This window comes from Epargyreus clarus, unplaced genomic scaffold (genome assembly GCF_041222505.1).
Source record: "Epargyreus clarus isolate Ecla_fem2 unplaced genomic scaffold, WU_Ecla_fem_2.2 ptg000014l, whole genome shotgun sequence".
In the NCBI taxonomy this organism is placed as follows: Eukaryota; Metazoa; Arthropoda; class Insecta; order Lepidoptera; family Hesperiidae; genus Epargyreus; species Epargyreus clarus.
The window spans coordinates 562,680-582,861 of NW_027332222.1; the positions used below are offsets into that span (position 1 = coordinate 562,680).

Consider the following 20,182-nt stretch of genomic DNA (forward strand, 5'->3'; position numbering starts at 1 on the left):
AAATTAGTTGCTTTGTAAGAATATCTAGTGATTTGAGATTCGGTCTCTTGCACCCGGGAGGCTAGGGTTCCGGTCTGAGGCATATATGAAGTTATGTGCATATTAGAAATTAAAAATCTTGCTTTAAAGGTAAAAAATAGCGTGGAAATCTACAGATAGAGTTCTAGAAAAAACGTCTCAAAAGTGAACAAAGTCTACCAATCCGCATTTTGTCAATGTAGTGGCTATAATAAGCCGCTAGCTTAAGGGGGGGCGGGAGGAGCGGTCCGACCTGGGCCTCCGACCCTGGGGGGCCTCCAAACATACTCGTAGTTGCTAAAAGATCGTCAGAACCAAACAATCTATGAAATATGTGTAAGTCAGCAAAAAATAAGGGTGACAGAATCGCAGGCGAACTTTTACACTGGGGTCCTCCATTCAACTTTCCGCCCCGGCCCTACGACGACTTAGTCCGCCACTGTGTAGTGGAAACAGTCTAGAGTAGCCTGGATCATTTTTTAGCTCAGAGTAGACCGGTCTAGCACGACAGAAATGAGTGTATGATGAATGAAATTTTATCTTTATTTAATAACAGCCAATCTTATTTTTTCGTGCCATCGGTCTAGACTGATGATCTAGATCTAGACACAGACAGTGCAAGTATTTCATTTAATAAGATGGCGAATCTCCGTGAAGGGGTCACCTACTAAACCACCTCGGCCACACGATAGATAGATCACTAGTCAATAAGCAGGCTTAGTATTGCCTCTCCTGAATAGGACTTTCCTCGTAAAAAACTGATGAATAGATCCATAGCACCTACTTATATATTGATTTTTGATATACGCTGACTACAGGGATCATATAACTTTAGATAGTACCATAAAAATACACATACAAACAAAAATAGTTATCATTTGAAACTCAATATAAAGGTAGATTGTGACGGTATTACAAGTACATAGCGGCTATAGTTTAAAATGTAATCTGAAGAAAAAATAATTTTAAATGCTTGTAACTAGTCATAGTCACAGAAATATACCTCGAAAATTATAAGAAAATTAAAGGTTTTATAAGATTGTCAAAGTTTTCAAAGTGCATACTCTACCTAATCTACAATTAGTAATACTATATTATATATTTTTCACAGAATTAACGATTTCACAGAATTGCCCATATCTGCAGTGAATCAAAATGTGATAAGGGAGATGAAGACTCTTCTCAATAAATTGCCTTAGGACATTTATTTTTTTGTATTTGCATCTCTTTCCATCGTCACACATTTCCAAAATTCCCCAAAACCTTCACAGATGGTCAAGTCCAAACGATAACCCATAACCTTGACCATGGCGACCTTACGGAACTTCCGTTTGCGAAGTGTGCGAGCGAGAGGGGCGCGAAGTGTGCGCATGCGAGCGAGACGCACGATGGAAAGTGTGCCATGGCACAGATAAGTGTGCCACATCCGTAAACATGGCCGCATGGGAATTATTGTAACGTGTTCCTTTCCAAATGACGTTGTTTAAACTATGTTGTTGCCTTTAGGGTAAAAGATTTGCATTTTGCTGTCGGTGATTTAGTACTCAGATAGTGTCATCTGTGAATCTGTGTGATGTCTATCATTTGAACATGAAGTTTTTTTAAAGGAAACGAGCATGCAGTCGACCTGATAGTAAAAGGTATTTGCAAAGGGCATTGTGAATGTATAATCAACACCAAAAGATCATATTTGTACCTAAGTTGGCCACAGATGTATTGCTACCCCTGAGAACTACTCATAAGTATGAATGTGTCGGATAAACGCGAGTATAATATCTCCCTAGCAACACTACGCGCTTTAAACCAGAACAGAGCGGCGCTTAACTCTGCTGTTATAAGACAGAAAAGAAGTGGCGGTGGTGCTACCAGTACTCTTAGTGTCAGTTTTACGTTTTTACAAAAATGATTGTTTTGGTATTTGTTTACGTATTTGCCCCTAGCGGATTGTATTAGAAATTCAGAACTGATTGAAAATATATGGGAAATACGTAAACAAAAACAAAAGCAGTCATTTTTGTCAAAATGTAAAAACTCATACTAGGAGAACAGAGTCGAGCCGACTTGATTATGAACCTTTATATTTTTATGATGAATATAAACTTTCACCCTAAACAATGCAGGTTATTATAGACGTGCTACTCTTGAGAACTGAGTTAAAACCACTCTTGTAGTGTCAGCTTTTACATTGAAGGTGGTAGAACTCTTTGTGGTTCGACACCGGCGGCGCCACCGCCACACCTATTTCTAACTAATAACAGCAGTGTTAGGCGCTGCTGTGTTCCGGTTTGAAGGGTGTGGTAAGGGAGACAGACTTTTCCGAAGCGTTCCAGCTTAGTCCTCAGGGGTAGCGGCGCATCTGTGGCCGACCTCAGGTAGGAATGTCTTATCGTATCTGGGGTTGATTACAAATGTCCATGGGCGGAAGTAGCCACTTACCATCAGGTGGACTGCATGCTCGTCTGCTACTCTTACATTATAAAAAAAAAACATACCCAGACCTCTACGTCTTCTACCTCGACCTCCAAACTACAGAAGAATAGCGCAAATATGTGTGCAAAAAAGTTTGGTTTTTTAGTTTAATAGACATTGTTCACCCCTGGACAGTTTTCATTTATTGTAGATAAAATACTAAGCGATTTATGATGCTATGCGGCGGATGTTGCTATGTCCACGGCTAGATGCTATGCGCGATAATTCGGTCAGCATATTCATTATGCATAGCAAAAAACTTATTAAAACGTTGTGCATAATTCTGTTCTAATTAACACAAACGTTCTATTGCTAACAAATAAAATACTTCTTAGCAACGCATTGTTCTTATTCAACGAAATAGTAATTTTGGAACCAAATAGAAGTAATAAACGAGGGTTTTGCCCACGTGTCAGTACAAGTATTTACTGCCGCCCATGGACATCTGTAATCAACTCTAGATAAAATAGGGGTTATATCTGAAGTCGATCATAGATGCTTTGCCACCCCTGAGGACTAATATGAAAGTCAGTCACCACCCACACCGATTCACCAGAATGCTTTACACTAGAAATGAGTATCGCATTCATACAGACAGGACTAACAGTATCAATTGATTACATATTTTCAAGAGCAGTAGAATTATCGTCAGGTGGATAGGAGGTTCCCATTAAGAGGCAAAAAAAGATCTATTACTTATAGTCAATGACTTAGATAAGAAAAATATATAAAACACATCTTTTGCAGTCAAATCACTACGCTATTTGGATTTCCTGCATAAGTTATCACCATATGGGACCTCGTACACTGCGACTATCTACTGCGATCGACAGAGTTCACCTGAAGGGAAGCCATCGCTGTCTAACATCCTTCAAATAACAAAAAATGACATTATTGCCATAGTAAATACCATCAAATGAATAATAAATAGTGGAAACCACAATTCTCAAAAGCTAACAAAATTCAAAGCAAAACAAAATCAATCCGTACCGCGGTAACTGTGTCACGTCGTTGTGCGAGAGCGAATACGTTTACAGTTATTCCTGCGACGATGACTTTTACTTTCCTAACCTCCCCCCCTCCAGTGGGGGGTCTACTACAAATGCGGGAGCCGCCCGTTACAGACGCTGTTATGCTTTGTCTGAATAATTCGACAAGTACTCTAAACAAACCAGTTAACGTATTATGAAGAGGCGGATTTTTGATGACGCGTGCCACAGTAGTCATCTGCCAGTCTGTCACGCAGATCCGGGGATTCATTGTCATTAATCTTATCAACATAGACCTATTCTTATTCTGAGTACCTAAATATAAGTACCATGGAATAAGAAATGAATGTACTTTAGTCTATTATGCTGCCCAAGGGTTGCTTCGGTACTTTATGGACTATACTTTAAGAACACAAAGAGATGCACGAAAGCTGTTTAAGTGGATGCAAAATGGATGCAGTAGAAGTGTTTCAATTAGCAAAAGACCATGCTGTTCACTGGACAGTATGAGGTCACTGCGGCCTTTGAAATTCCGACCAACACCAAATGTAATAGGTTCTACCTGCGGCCGATCACAAATACGTTGCCACTTCTGTCGACCAGGATGGTCGCCTCATACCTCATATTTAACTCACCCTTACACCTTATACCTCAACGGACGTTTATACTTCCCTATACTGACTATCATCTTTCAAAAGTAGTTTCGCGATAAATAGAATTCAAGAGAAAACGTGAAAGATATATGAATTTCGGGCCCAATTTAAAAGCAATAAAACTGAAGTATCAAATATTCATGCGTACTACTTCTTGTAGATACATAAAATAAAGATTTGTAAATAACACGGTATAATTTACAGGTCTTTAGCAATAATTAAAGACCGACATAATTACAAGTAGCGGTTAACTAAGATCTGAGATAAAATTAACAAGCGATGAATAATCTGCATTTTTAATTGTTAATTAACTGTAATTTTATCTGTACTGTTTGATTCATATAATTTTCGGCAAACTTTTTTAAAGCTGATTATAGATACGAACTAAAATTATATTTCTGTTTGATGACAGTAGTGTGAAACTGCTGTGTTCTGGTTTAAAGGGTGTGGTTAAGGAGATATATGATATAAACTCTTAGTCCTTTATCTTATCTTATATGAGGAGATTATGAATATTATGAAATATTGTGGTTCGACTTCGGAGGCACAACCGCCATATCTACGAGCACCTACTCACTATACCTACCTACCTATCTAAGTATTTCGGCCTTATAACGGCAGTGTTAAGTGCTGGTGTGTTCCGCTTTGACGGGTATGGTAAGGAAGTCGTTTTTCTCGGAGGGGACCGGAATTGTAACTCGGAGGGTAGCAACGCATTTCGGTTTAAATCTAGTATTATCTGATGTTGATTAAGGATGTTCATGGGCGGTACTAGTCACTTATTATACCGTACTAGTCACTCAGAATGCATGCTTGTTTTCTACTACAATATCATAATAAGGAGGTTGCCTATAGACATCATTAGTAGTAACCTCTTAACACCAGTTGGATTGCAAGCTCGCTTATCAATTTTATTTAGAACAAATAGCTACTCAACACAATTTGTAGAGCCTCCTAACACTATACACGGCATTGTATTTTATCATCAATAAGTAGGCCTCGAGCTGTCAAGTTCATCATTAATAAGCCTCTGAAGGCTGCATTAGGGGCACCCGACAAACCGACCGCTTAGCGGATCTGAGACGGTCATTCAGAAGACACGTCGGCCGAGGATGTATTATTCATCAGCAACCCATTACTGTCCCACTGCTGGGCACGGGTCTCCTCTCAGAATGAGAAGGATTAGGCCATAGTCCACCACGCTGCTTATTATTCAGAGTGAAAAGACATTAAATCATATTCTAACCCCATACACTGCCTAAATGTACATGCATTGTAAAACTTCACGACTTTAAGGACTTTTTTAGAGAACCCATAGTTACATAAGTTTCGTCACGACAATTCCTTCAATCGTTAAAATATGTTATAATTGAGGTATTATACACACTTCGATTTCGACTTCGAAAATTCAGAGATGTTTGCCTTTGATTCTAAATTAAATTTAAACTAATTTTGACTAGTTTTAAACTACTAGGCTATCACTACTTACTGATGGTAAGCGCTCGTTTATTTATGGACAGAACATATTAGCATCATCCGTGAGTACATGTACTCGCATGACGTCGCTTCTGTTTGCCTTGCACAATGTGACTAATCGAATATGCTATGTTTTACTTAAATTTTTAGAAATATTTAAAATGTCTTTTAACTTATTTTGTTTCTTAGAAGATGCAAGTTTAAATTGGTGTTGAGTAATATTAAGGATAACCACTAAATAACTGGTACGATATGTAAACTACATTGATGTATGATACTGTGATGATTCGTTGAATGTTTATTTATTTTTGGTTATGCGTGTCCTAACCTAGCATCCTTAATGGCATCTAGGACCTTGATGGCAAATCTTGAAGGAGTTCTTTGAGAGAGGGTGGACTTGATAGGGTGGATGACTCCAGAGATATGACTCGAAGGTATTTTCCTCTTTTAAATTGTGAATTGTAGCTCCACGCAGGAACGCAGGACGCAGGAACCTCCGGATATAAAGCTTAGACATTTTTTTTATTTTTTAGTTCTAAAATGTTTTAATGCCTAACCTAAACTTCCAAGGGAGTATATTACACCGCTAGCTTGAGGCTTACTGAAAACTTATTACTGAATATTTTAAGGTTTCTATGTAGATATATTTGGTTTAAACCTTTAACACTAATCTTTAAATGGACTAAAGTCTTATATTAAATTAGGAAAAGTTTGCATTGGAGTGTAACAACGTCGTCCCACACACAACTACTAATTTGGGTTTTATTCCTAGTTAGGCAAGCATGTAAATAATGTATTTACGTTTAAGCTCAGAGATTAGTTATCTCACTCACGTTACAAAGATTTTTTTTCCGTCTATAGTCAATTTGCCTTTTACACTCATAATAGTGACTTTTAAAAAAATCCGTGAATATAATTCTTAAAAAAACTACAACCACATTGCAAAGCTCCCTAATCTGCAAGAAGCCTAAACGCCAGTAGAACAGGCTCGCGCGGTGCTCGGCGGCGACGTCGGCAGTGGGTCAAGAAACAAGGCCGCCATTTCTCTCGCTACGCCGCGTAGGCCATGCCGTAGTTACGTAGCCAGTTTCGATAACGTACAGCTCGGGTGGAATTTATAAGCCTAGTAATTTCGGCCGGTAACTGGGAGAGCGGAGTTCGAATCCAAGAATGATTTTTGGAAGTTATGTGCGAGTTAAAATGATTCGCTTGTTTTAAGGGCGGGGGAAAACATCCCAAGGAAGATAATCCACCATTTGTTATATACCCATCAAAACTGACGACAGCAGCTTAACAACATCTTAACGCGGCTTTTATAACACCAAAATACAGTTTTATCATTAAAACTATACCTTTTGTACTGAAAATGATAAGCACATTTCATTTCACATTTAGATGTAAAACTTTTAACACATGACAAAATTATTATTTCCTTGGCGACTATCTATCTGTCTGTATTTAAGAACAAAAAATACACTTAATATATTGCTAAAATATATTTCCAATAAAGCTTACTCATGAGTCATTTGGTACCTGTCCAAGGAGATCAAAAATTCACTTGAATTTAGTCACGCGCAGTTATTAATAAAAACAACCTTTCTTGTAATTTTGATCATATGTTGATGCAGGACCTTATTTACATTGTTGTTACTGTAGATGACCTAATATTTTTATCCTTCTTTTATACTTAGGTCCTGAGGTATTCCCTCAGGACTATGACATGGGGCTCTTCAAGAGGGGTGTAAAAAGATCTCTCCTTCAAAGCCGGCGATGCATTGGCGACTCCTCTTGTGTTGCAAATGTCCATAGGCGACGGTGACTGCTTTCCATCAGGTAGCCCGTCTGCCTTATCGTTAGGTTAAATATATAAAAAAAAAAAAAAAAAAAAAAAAAAAAAACTTAGGGCAATATGATACTAATATACCTAAACAAATGTGGAAACCTAAGGTTATAGAGTGTATAGTGTATAGTGATTATAAGCAGTGATAGCCTAGTTAGTGGTTAAGAAACTCGGCCTCTCGATAGAGGGGTCCGAGGTTGAAATCCCAGGCACGCACCTCTGATTTTTCAAAGTTATGTGTGTATTAGAAATTAATTATCTGAGAGACTTAAAAATAATCTCAAAGGTATGTGAAGTCTACCAATACGCACTTGGCCAGCGCGGTGGACTATGGCCTTATCCTTCTCATTATGAGAGGAGACCCGTGCCCAGCAGTGGGACGTTAATGGGTTGATGATATATGATAGTGATTATATTTATGTCTATTTGTCGATTTGTATAACAGTTGGACCTACTTTTAACTTAAATAGACTGATGTATATTAGTAATAATGCCTCAATGCTGAAATAGAAATGCAAAATACATTCCACTCAACACAGCCTTCAAACTAGAATAAAATATTGCTTACCCCTACCCTGTTATTACGCAGTTTATTTTGGGACGGGGGAATTAAAGGTAACTTAGGTCTCTACTAAATCTGAATTCATGTATAGTTCGCATAAAACTGCTAGTCCGCTCTGAATATAGAAATGAGTCGCGTCGCCATAGCAAATTGTATAACTACACCTGCTTGCAATAACTTCAAAGTGGACTAGCAGTTTGGCGCGGAATATACCAACTTAAGTTCATCTGTAAATTTAAGGACCGTTTTATAAATTTAGATACTGCATACCTACATTGCTAAAGCATGAGCTTTTTTTCTTTGCTCTATGCAAGACAACAAAGCCTGCTTTCATCAACATAGATTAAGCCCGTCCCAAATGAAGATCGTAGAATCACCAGTCCGTATGACGGTGACAATGCTTTGCCTCTGCCAAACCATAAACAGCTCCAACATCTTATCTAAACTTAATATACTAACCCAAGAATAAACTCCAGTAATTCCTAAGCCTGTGCCTATTTGCCTATGCATGAGGATAACACCCCATAGTTGCACAACAGCTAATCGCCGTCCTGCCCACACCGTCTAACCTCACGTATGTAAATGAACGAATTTTACACAGTCATCTGTGGGAGTGGTTAATTAACTCGTGACCTGAAAATTAACGGTCACACAGCTGAGCTGTGACAGTCAGACACGGTAGCTGAGATAGGTATTAATATTGCTGTCAGAATGGTAGGTTACCTGATTTATCCATGAGAGAAGTGTATAATAATAGACGCTTTCTACAATCACAGCCCCACACTAGGATTCCCTGTGTCGTGCGTGCCATGGACATACACAAACATCCACATATAGAACAGATGTCTCAATTTCAGGTGTCTGTTTGGCCGGGGATCGAACCCGGAACCCCTATGTGAGTCAGACCGGTATGATGATCGCGCCGCCACGCGGATACCGCCACTGGTATTTACTTATTTAGATGTTTTCGAATTAACATTGTATACATATCCTATCCTTCCGTTCCTATTCCTATAAATCCTTACATTAAAGATATTGTGTAAAAGACCAGAGGTAGGTAGAGTAATGGTGTTATAAATGTCGACATCTCATGTGAATGGTAAATCCCATGCTTCTAATTCTGCGAAGCAACATTCCTATTAGAAATTAATTATTTATTACATGTTTAAGCTGGAAGATTTATCGAGAGGAAACCTCTATTTGAGAGAGTTTTCTAGGAAATGTTGTCAAAAGTATGACAAATCTACCAATATTTACATTATGGCTTAAATTTTCTCATTTGGAAAACAGTATCCTTTGTAAGACTATTGATAAAAAAAATATTAGGTTAGTATAAAAGGACATCATTCAATCGTCAAGGTAAGAATAATACTATTCTTACCTTTTTCGAGATTATTTTCTTCTTTAATTAAAAAATAAATAAACACTAAAATCGACAAAAATAATTTTTTAAATTACTTTCACCGTCTATGTTTTATAGAATAACTGACATAACCAATCGATTAACTTAACCTTTGACTATTACATCTGTATCCCCCCACAACCTCCCCCCTCCAAATCTGCGCTACATCACTGACACACATACCCAAAAATCAACCGGAATATAACCTAGATTTTGGGCTATTAATTTGCGATAAAAACAACCTTAATACCCAGTAATAAAGCATAATGAATTCGGTATACGAAATGGGAGACTAGTGAAAGTGGATCGTATGGCCAGAACTTACAGTTGGTTTTCAAACAAAAGGATTCTGGTCAATGAATTCAGAAACGGTACGTCGTGTCTCGACGCGCGTACACAAATATTGGACGCTTTTTAGAGTTCCTTAGGCATTTTTTTGGAGGATAAATCTATCTTAGATGACTTTTAATTTTTACTAATTTGTAAAGTGCTGAACTGCTTCGTGGTTCGACTCCGGTTGCACCACTTACTTACCTATTCTACCCTCAGATGCACCAAAGCGGTAACTCAGTTGAAGTAAGTTTCGAGTTAAATTAGGGTTTGTAAAATTCGTCGTCTTAATATACTATTTATTAAAATATTTAAAAGTTTATTACTTAATTAAGATGCCTTAATAAAATATTTATACAACCCGTCTATTATGGATACCTACAAACTATTTTTATATTACAAAAAGAAGTTGCTATTATTATTACAGAACCCTTTTTGTTTTAAAGATAGACGGAACTAATTTCTTGGGAAAGGCTTTCTTAACTAAACTATGAACCCTTTCAGAATACAAATACAGCCTGTTATTAATCGTCAGACACTCCAATATGTCACAGTACGAAGCGGATAGAATCAATATTTGTATTTGTAAGTACACTTTTATTTTCTTGGTGGTCGTTCTAGGTTAATTAATTATTCGTGGTAGCAAGATTAGCGCTTCATGCTTCGTGGTGGTGGTATAGTGGAACTTATACGTTAGGGTAAGCATTTAATTAGTAAGTGATATAGTTCCCGTCATTTTGATGTGTCGTGGAGAAAAAACACTACGCTTCTTTAGTACAGTGCAAAATAAACGTCATCATTATATTCAACCCATTAGTGTCCCACTGCTGGGTACGGATTTCCCCTCAGAACGTGAAGAAATAGTTCATAGTCTACCTTAGTGCGGATTGGTAGACTTTACATAGGTACAGTTAAAAATGTATATTTTTAATCACTTAAATATGCAGGTTCCTTCGTGATTTCCTTCACTGTTAAAGAAAGCCATAATTAATTTTTAATACGCACATCATTTTGAAAAATTATAATGCCTGGGATCTGAACCCCGGACCTGTGGAATACCTAGGTCTCGATCAATAATACCAATGGATTATGTAGGTATGTTGATAATGTTTATCGAAGACCTAGGTGTATATCTAAAAATTACTTTATATTAACCACCTATTATATACTGAGGAAAAGAATAACTAATTAGTTAGTGTATTAGCCAAGCAAAGAGCCCACTTGACCGGGAATCGAAGCGGATGGCTGCGGGCAATCCGGATTGGGCGGCGTCGTGGGCGAAGAACGGCTGCTTCGGGGCGTTGTACGAGAAGCGGTTAAAACGCAGCGTTTATTACGTTCATACATTCAAACTACATATTTCATTAGATTAATGGTGGTTCTGTTGGAAACATTTCTACCTTGATATATACTACTACTACTACTATAGCTATATTGTCACCCATACAAGTTAGGGTTTAAATGTGTAATATCATGTAATAAAAAAACTAAAATTAAGAAGCGCGATAAACGTAAAATTTATAGTAACATAGTCCGTGCATCATATTCACATCATTACAGAAAAAACTTAGTTAACGATCAATCCGTCAAAATACTCTAATGATACGAAAACCGCCATACCCATTATATAGAGGCTTAGGGGCAGCTATAACCAACGTTAGTCTCAACATTGTACACTAGTAAGCTTGCTATCTTCTTTCTATAAATTTTAATTTACTATATAATTGCAATTCGTCCGCACCGCAACAAAACGCCGTAAGTCTGGAACACTCTTACTCCGTTAAACGCGCTGAATATTCTCCCAAGTACACACTTGCATTGGGTTGATTCGACACTCACTCGATTTAAATACGCAACTATAAAAATATTTATCAATTGACACCCGAATCAGGTGGCCCTTCTGAGAACCTGTACTTTATAGCTTTTGTTTATATCAACTACAAGGGGGTATATCCAACAGGTGTTCAATATAACTTAACACAAAAAAATAAAAATAAAGCAGAACATTACGATCAGTAAGATTTATTGACCCAAAGACACCAACACCATGAAAATGTCCCAAAAAGTATGTCAAAATATAGCATCATAGAAAAAGTAAAGCGAAACTTCTTCGCACATAATAATCAACAATAAAGTATATTTTTATAGAATCCAAAATAGTAAATTAAGATACCTATACTTAACAGAATCTTAGTTTTAACACTGAATAAACATAATTCTTTTATGTAATTACATAAAACACTAAATTAAGAAAACTATAAGTACTTTACAAATATATTTACTTAATTCCAATAATATGTATAACAAAATGAAACAGATACCTATAAAACAATTTAATAACATGATAGTGACATGCGAAGTAGTTAATTTATTTTTCCTCCAATTTTTTTTTTGTAATGTATGGAAAAAATATTTATCTTGAATATTTCTCAAAATATTTGTGATAAATAAGAGCAGATTACATTTTGTATTATAATCCTGTAAGGAAACATATTTAAAAAACAAATAAACAGAATACCTAATAATCCAATATTACTATTCTGTTTTAAATGGAAAAATGTAAAAAATAAGAATAGACAAAGAAAATGAATGTATTGAAATGTGTAAATTGTCGAGAAAACGAAAGTGCTATTATAAAAAACAATTGATAAGTGTAATAACACGATTTATAATATACAATAATATGAAAAAACATTTTATTTTTTTGTGGTTAAACTTCCTCATCATGTCATCTGATCTTCGTATAATAGGTACTTAGTATTTTATTAACATTTTCTTGCTGGTCAAAATATAATAAGAAGGATGTCTTCATTATGTTAATACAAAGTTCAAATTAAAAATAATTGATTAGAAAATATATACCAATATTTCAAAGAAAACATAATTATGTATGAAATAGTGCAAAATGTATAGTAGTCCAAATTTTTGCTTTACACAATGTTTGTATTCAAAATAACTTTATAGTAAAATTAGCTTAGTTTATATGAATACAATTTCGAGGCTTACCTCGTTTTATAATAGTCAAAATTCAAAAAATAAAAATTATAATATCATCTACAATAGTCTTGTAGAACATGATTTCAATTAAACTTTCCATCATGGAAAGTTTATTCAATAAGTATGTAATAATAATAATCAACAATTAACAAATATTTTTAATTTTTAGAATAGTAACAGATGTACTAGAAAATAATATCCAGATATATAACCGCTAGTGCCATCTTTTAATAATGTAAGGAACTATTTACTAGCGCCATCTATGAGAACTACTAGTAACATTGCTACAAGTAATAATCGCGTTCACTGGGTCTAATGTAATATTAAACACTAATTTTTCTTTAAATCCTTAGTTAAATTAAGATATTAAGTAAATTAAGTAAAGGGTTATAAGAAAGCCGAAATTACCGTGTAGGTATTACAATTAATTATAGCTTAACAAATTTCTAATAACTGGTTGATAGAAAGAAGAAAGGATGTTTTTAATATTTATGTAGGAATAATTTGAGCACTGCAACCTTACAACATCAGTTTTTGTTCCAAAGCAGCCCAAATAGGGTCAAGCGGGAGAGACTCGTATTTGTTGTACATGTTCCCGTCTGCGATAACAGATGGCGTTCTGTCCCCAAACATCACATATTCCTGAGTGTCGCTAGATGGCGCTTGTCGGCGGCGGCCCGACGTCATGCGCAGGCTACGCATCATTGCCGCGGATTTTGTTCGTTCTACAATTTAAAATATTAATGTGAATGTAAAATACGTTATTAACCCATCTTAATGAAATCGTAGAAAATCTTAACAAATATTTGTATGAAAATATATTATTTGGTTATTTTATAATTTAAATAAAATTGTAAAAAGGGTCATTCTGCAAGTAAAACTTTGTAGTTGCTCCATAGATAAGTAGGTATGTACTAATCTATGAGATGATCTAACTGAAAACAACATTTTATCATTTTTGTCTGTTTGCCTATAGGTTTGTCTGTGTTATGTAATTCAAGAAAAGAAGAAAATTTAGTTTTCAGCCTAGGACAATAACCAGCATATTCTTGGGGTTCTTGAGATTTTCAGTGATGTGATGTTAGCATAAACTTGCGCGACAGGAAATTCGTAACAAAAATATGTGTTACGAATTTCATCCTCTGCTTGTTTGTATGTTTTTACCAAATAAATTTATTATATTAACGTAATTTGGTTAAACATATCATACAATATACATATTAACATTAATGATTTATGAGTAGGGATGGTGATCTGAGATCCATTAATCGAAGAATCGATTTTTATACCAAAAAAAAAAAAAATATTTTAATCGATCTCCAGCAATGGATCTTTTCAGTGAATCGATCTTTCGTCCATTTCATCAGTTGATTGAACGTAATCAAATGTGTTATAAATATTTTTTGCTGACGGATACGAATTTCAGTGCTCGTTTGGTCCTGTACCCTTACCATGAGGTTTTACGTTTTGACAAATATGATTGTTTTGGTATTTTTTATGTATTTGCCCATACAATTTCCAATCAGCGCCCCTAGCGGATAGTATCAGAACTATATTGTCCTTTATGTTTATCTCTCTTTTTGCGAACATGTGAGGTAGACAAAAAGTTCATACCTAGTCACTTGAGCACTCACTTATTGTTACGTTTTCTCAGTCTACTGAAACAAACGGAATAGAATAATGGATTGAGTAAACGTAACGTAAAATTATGGGATGTTTTGAAAACTCACGGCAAGGGTACCCGATGACCTTTTGGAGCTGAAATTATCGAAGATCGATTTTGCAGAATGGATTATTCGAACCTCGATTCCTGTGAATCGATTTATCTCAGTTCGATTCGACTCGATCGCCATGTTTACTACTGAGGTACCTTCGGCGGTGGTGAGCGGGCAGTACTTGAGCGTGTGCGCGGCGTCGCCCCGCGCGCCGCAGCGGCGGCACACGAAGGCGCGCAGCACGGGGCACGCCACGCGGCCGCCGGCGCGCAGCGCGTGCGAGCGGTAGTACGCGGGCCGCTCGCCGTTGTTCTTGCAGAAGCGGCACTCCACCTCCTGGCGGGGAGAGCGAGGTGACTGTGACGTGCGACCGACCCTGGGTTCCATTCTCAGACATATTATTGTTAAATGTATATTTTAAATTTGGGCTATCGTATCAAGATTTAAATTGGTTCAACTCCAGCGGCACCACAGCCACACCTATTTCTGTCTATCGATCCCGTAGTAGTTTAAGAAAAATATTCTAACTGACAATTTGTAAGTGCCGCCGTTGGCCTATCTATACTAATATTATATAGAGGAAAACTTTGTTTGTTTGATTATAATGAATAGGCTCAAAAACTACTGGACCGATTTTAAAAATTCTTTCACCATTCAAAAGCTACATTATCCACGAGTAACATAGGCTATATTTTATATGAAATATATTTGATAAATAGATTTTGAGACGGTACAAAGTTTGCCGGGTCAGCTAGTACATAATAAATATATTTGTCTATTAACAATAGGGTCAGGCGCTGCTATGTTCTAATTTGAAGGGTGTGGTAAGGGAGAAATACTAAACCGAGGCGTTCAAGCTTAGCGGCGTATTAGTGACCGACCTCAGGAAGGTAACTAATCTTATCTGGAGTTGAGTAAATACGTCCATAGGCGGCAGTAACCACTTACCATCAGGTGGACTGCATGCTCGTCTGCTGCTCCTATATTACATATAAAAAACATATAAAAAAATTTGCCGAGTGCCATCCCTTACCTCTTGCTTCCACCCCCTAGCTGTCTGGCGGCTCTGCTCGAGCTCCCGCAACAGCGGGTACAGCACGGCGTTGGGCAGCGAGCGCAGCACCCGCATCTGCTGCTCAGTTATCACCTCTTGAGCAACATGAGATTCGGGCACTGTGGGGACTGAAAGAAAGAAAAAAACTCTTATGTTCGGCACACAATTCTGTTTTGGCAATTCAATTTATTGGCCAATAATGCTTTCTACACTCACAGCTCCACACTCACACACTAAGATTATCTGTATCGTGGGTGCGATGGACACACATAGAGACAAATACACATACACGTAGACCCAGATAGAGAAACTTAAATTCATCATTTAGATACTTGTCTGGCCGGGGAACGAACCCGGGACACTGCGCGTCAGACCGGTATAGGGACCGCTCCACCACGCGACTCGCGTGGTGGTTCATCGGTCAATTGAAGATATCGTTAACTTTACATGATTTTTGAAAAATGTTTATATAATAAATCTATATTTGGGCCAGCGTGGTAGCCTATGTAGCTAAAAAAATCTAAAAGAAGATTCGAATAATAGTTCTAAACATATCCGAAATTTTACGTTACGATCAAAGTAACTAACAAATTTCAAAATCTACCTTCAGTAAGTCTAGTAGAAGTGACGTCAGTAGCGCCGGCCGCCGCCGGGGGCCACGGCTGTGCGCGCGGCAGGCGCACTGCCGGCGAGCTGTCGGGCGCGGGCCAGGACTTCTGCCGCAAGTACGCGCTGGATGGACCCATGCCCGTTAACCCTAGAATTATAAACGGTGGTTCAAACTTTCGACGTTCTTTGTAAGATATATATTTTTTGGTATATAAAATGGTTACGGCTTGGTTTCTATATTTTACCTCTTCGATTAGATAAAACATCTTCCTCTGGTTCATAGGGAGAATCAGAACCGTTCATCCTGAACTCTTGCATTACAGCATCCAAGCCTTTGGTTGTTCCTGAAGAAAGAAAACAATAGCAACAATACTCCTAATATTTATGTTCTTACACCAGTTTAACGGATCTTATGACAAGTACCATTTTTTTTTTTGTATTTGTCAAGTTTAACCAAGCCTGCAATAGTGCAATAATAATATTATCCAATTAACGTGTCCTACTGTCCCCAATGTCCCCGAATATTTATCATTAAACAATGTCCCTTCGTCGCTTTATAATTTAAATAAGTACCTTCAATAAAGCTGGATGATCTGGTCCTCGAAGGCAGTTCTGCTTCTTGGAGCCGTGTTTGGAAGGCGGACCACGTGTCGGAACTACCCCATAACGAAAACTGTACACGGAAAAAATATTTACATTAAAAACTTTTTGGTTTACAAATAGCTTATATTTTTAACACGATACGATTACTGAGTATTAAATAAACTTAGGTATGTAGTCATCTAGACAGGTTAAAACAGAAATAGTCTAGTCGTTGAAACTTTTTTCAATCGAAAGGTCCGAGGTTCGTATCCCAGAGTTTCTAACTGGTTTCTGATTTTTCAAAAATATGTGTCTAAGAAAATAATTATTGTCATTTAATACAACGGCGTAAGAAAAAATCTTGAATAAACCTACACGCCTGGGAGTTCTTAAAAAAGTTCTCAAAGGTGTATGAAAGTAACCACGTCGTACTTGGCCAGCTCGGTGGATGTGACCCAAATCCCTCTTAATTAGGGAATGAGTGCCCGGTAGTGTAGTGAGACAGCAATGGGTTGATAATGACAATAGGGGTCGTAGAAATTACATTGTGTTTAGTGGTGTTAAGTGGAGTGGAATACTCCCATTATTTCTCCCATCATATCATAATCACAGTTAAAAAATGTCGTTCAGTAGATTAATGACGTAAGATTTAATTAAATGGAGGTAGGTAAAATATTTGCTTTCACAAATAATCACATGCCGAGTAGGTACTTAGGTGCCAAAGTACATTACTTACATTACGAATAAACATGTCAATAAATAAAAATAAGAAATAACTTACTTTTTCTGAACTCCCACTGCCACTGCCATAATCACTAAAATTATTATTAAGTCCCATATTTAAAAAAATAAATTTCGTGTGATTCCTACGACGCGTAACTTAAAAATAAAATGGAACAAAAAACATCCTCTTAAGTCGAACGCAGCATTGCGCGACTCTCATTGGTCGATTGTTAAAAACAATAATGGCGGCGGTTCAGGTGGCTAGCGAAATAATAATTTCTAATTCAATGTAAACAAACTGCGCGCTTGAATCTAATTGTGTAGGGCGCAAGGTATATTCTACAATATTAAGCTATGTTAGGGCCTAAACAGACTGGGATAATTGATAATTTAATTTAATTTTGTTTTGTTTGTCGAATTAACTTAAGTAATATATATTTTTACGTACATACTTAAGCAATTGGTATATAAATAAAATAAGCAGACGGGCCAGCTGAAAGTGCACGATTTAAAGCAAATAAATACGTGGGGACTTACTTTGTAAGTGAAATAAAAGATCATCATCGCAGTAATATTACATGTAAGGAGATACATAATTATGATATATAACATTTGAATTAATAAAACACTTTGCAATAATTGTCATCTTGTGGTTGTTTGTAATAATTGTCAACTGTGTTATTGTCGAATCGATTAAAAACGTTTTCTACACTCACTGCCCCATACTAGCATTCCCTGCATCGTGGGTGTTATGGACATACACAGAGACAAATACACAAACACCCAGACACAGAAACAGAAATCTAAATTCATCATTTAGAAATCTGTCTGGCCGGGGATCAAACCCGGGACTTCCTATTTAGGTTACTATACTCTTTGCCCGGGACACTGCGCGTCAGACCGGCATGGTGACCGCTCCGCCACGCGAGTCGTCGCGTTAGTTAATTTTTTTATAATTAATCGATAATTTTTTGTTTATTTCTAATGACTCATTTGCTATTAAACATTTAACAGATTTTATTTCCAATTTGAAATTATTCCGGACTATCTATCTAACGTGATTTTTGTCAAATAAATTATAGCTGTCCAGCTATAGGTGACAACGAAGTGTCATTATTATAGCGACAAATGTTCGTCGCTGAACGGTAGGAATTCGTTGGCACTCTCCTCCGTCTGTTCTCAGCTTTATTTGACGTACTTATGGAATGAGTTCGAGTTGTTGATAAAATAAAAAGCATTTATGTAATACTGGATTATGGGGGTAGATAGGTAAGGATCATGTAAGGATAGGTAAGTTGTGTTTAAAACTTAGCACATACCTACTAGATAATAAAGGTAACGTGCTTACAGCTTTTTACGAGTTACTTATTTAATTTACGAGTTTCGTCCTATACCACAGATTAGTCCTATACCTACTGATTCGAAATTCGAATCTAATAATTGTTTCTCATTTTTTAATACCAATAACAGGGTCGGTTGAAAAACAAAAGAGAAAAAAATCTAAACAGTTTTTTCTTTGTTTTATAAAGTGCAATATACCACAAGTCGATTTTTATTGACTATTCGTATTGTACCTGTGTAATAGGTACTCGCAATAAATTATTTAATTAACAACAGACTCTTTGTAAACGTCGCTTTGATATCAAATCACAAAGCGGCATTTAATTAACAATAGTATCCATTCTTTATAAATTAGAGGTGACATCATACTCGTAATCAATGTCGTAATTCGTAGGGTTTTGAGTTCAAATTCCTCCCGAAATCTTAAGTAGATCGACAATAATATGATAGCCGCAATCGGAGATGGAGTTTTGAGAATCAACACCTTGTAAAAAAACTCAAGTGCTTTATCATTCTTAAATATCCCATGGCGCCGCCATCACCGCGTCAACATCTTTCGACCTTACGAAAAATCTTGGATAGAATCCCCGACTAAGCAGATAAACTTAAATGATGAATTAAAATTTCTGTTTTGACTAAGTGTTTCTATATTTTTATTTGTGCCTGTATAATATCCACGAAATTGTCTCGAACGACGAATGTTTTATTCTGTTAATTTCTGTTCCCTATGAAATAAAGAATTCCATTTTTTTTGTTAGGATCATCATTAAAATTCCACTCGTCAATTTTTTTGGAAAAAGCGCCATCTGTGTACAATATTAAAAAGTGTGTCGTCACTTCGCATTCATATACATTCGGTGTTACGTACATTTTCATGAGCACGTAGATGGCGTTGCTAGGATTTTAACTTGAACTTAGAACAAGTTATTAAAATATAAATATAGTTCAAAAAACTAAAAAACACGCTTTTATGATAAACTCAACTAAAAAGTAAAAAATAATTTTCAATCTAGGAATCAATTAAGTAACAGTAAATAGTATAATTGTGGAAAGTGTGGGGTGCTTTACTATATGCTTTAATTTTTAGTATTTGTTGTTATTGTGACCATCATTATGCATCGTCTGTAAAAAAATCAAGTGTCTATGTATTACGGTTTAGAGATAAAGCCCTGTGACCACGGAAGGTTTCGTTTTACCCTTTGAGTACGGAATACTAAAAATCATTCTACAAGATGGCATTATAGATATGTTTCAGTACAATTGAGTTATAGGGAAATAACATTATTTTTCAAAACTAAAAATCAATCTAGTAACTTTGCCTGAACTCTCCCTAAGGCGCTTTCTCTCGCCTCGAAAATCGTTAATCCTGAGGATGTTCATAAGGACAATGGTACAAAATTATTAAAATCGTGTATTGTCATC

At 36.5% G+C, this 20,182-nt stretch overlaps 1 protein-coding gene across 1 annotated transcript; it reads right to left on the reverse strand.

Annotated features, from left to right (window-relative positions):
* Window positions 1-11,745: 11,745 nt before the first annotated feature.
* Nanoso (zinc finger protein NANOS-O) lies at window positions 11,746-17,639 on the reverse strand. The gene is made up of 7 exons (XM_073079412.1): window positions 17,478-17,639; window positions 16,688-16,787; window positions 16,360-16,458; window positions 16,110-16,262; window positions 15,485-15,633; window positions 14,607-14,787; window positions 11,746-13,461 (listed from the first exon to the last, which is right to left on the reverse strand). The coding sequence occupies exons 1-7, from the start codon at window positions 17,532-17,534 to the stop codon at window positions 13,256-13,258; spliced, it is 945 nt and encodes a 314-aa protein (XP_072935513.1). The 5' UTR covers window positions 17,535-17,639; the 3' UTR covers window positions 11,746-13,255.
* Window positions 17,640-20,182: the final 2,543 nt, after the last annotated feature.

Coding starts and splice junctions, on each gene's coding strand:
- Nanoso (XM_073079412.1), bottom strand. CDS start 17,534: ATGGGACTTAATAATAATTTTAGTGATTATGGCAGTGGCAGTGGGAGT. Junction 16,788..17,477: donor GCAGTGGGAGTTCAGAAAAA/GTAAGTTATTTC, acceptor TTCCGTGTACAG/TTTTCGTTATGGGGTAGTTC. Junction 16,459..16,687: donor ATCATCCAGCTTTATTGAAG/GTACTTATTTAA, acceptor TTCTTTCTTCAG/GAACAACCAAAGGCTTGGAT.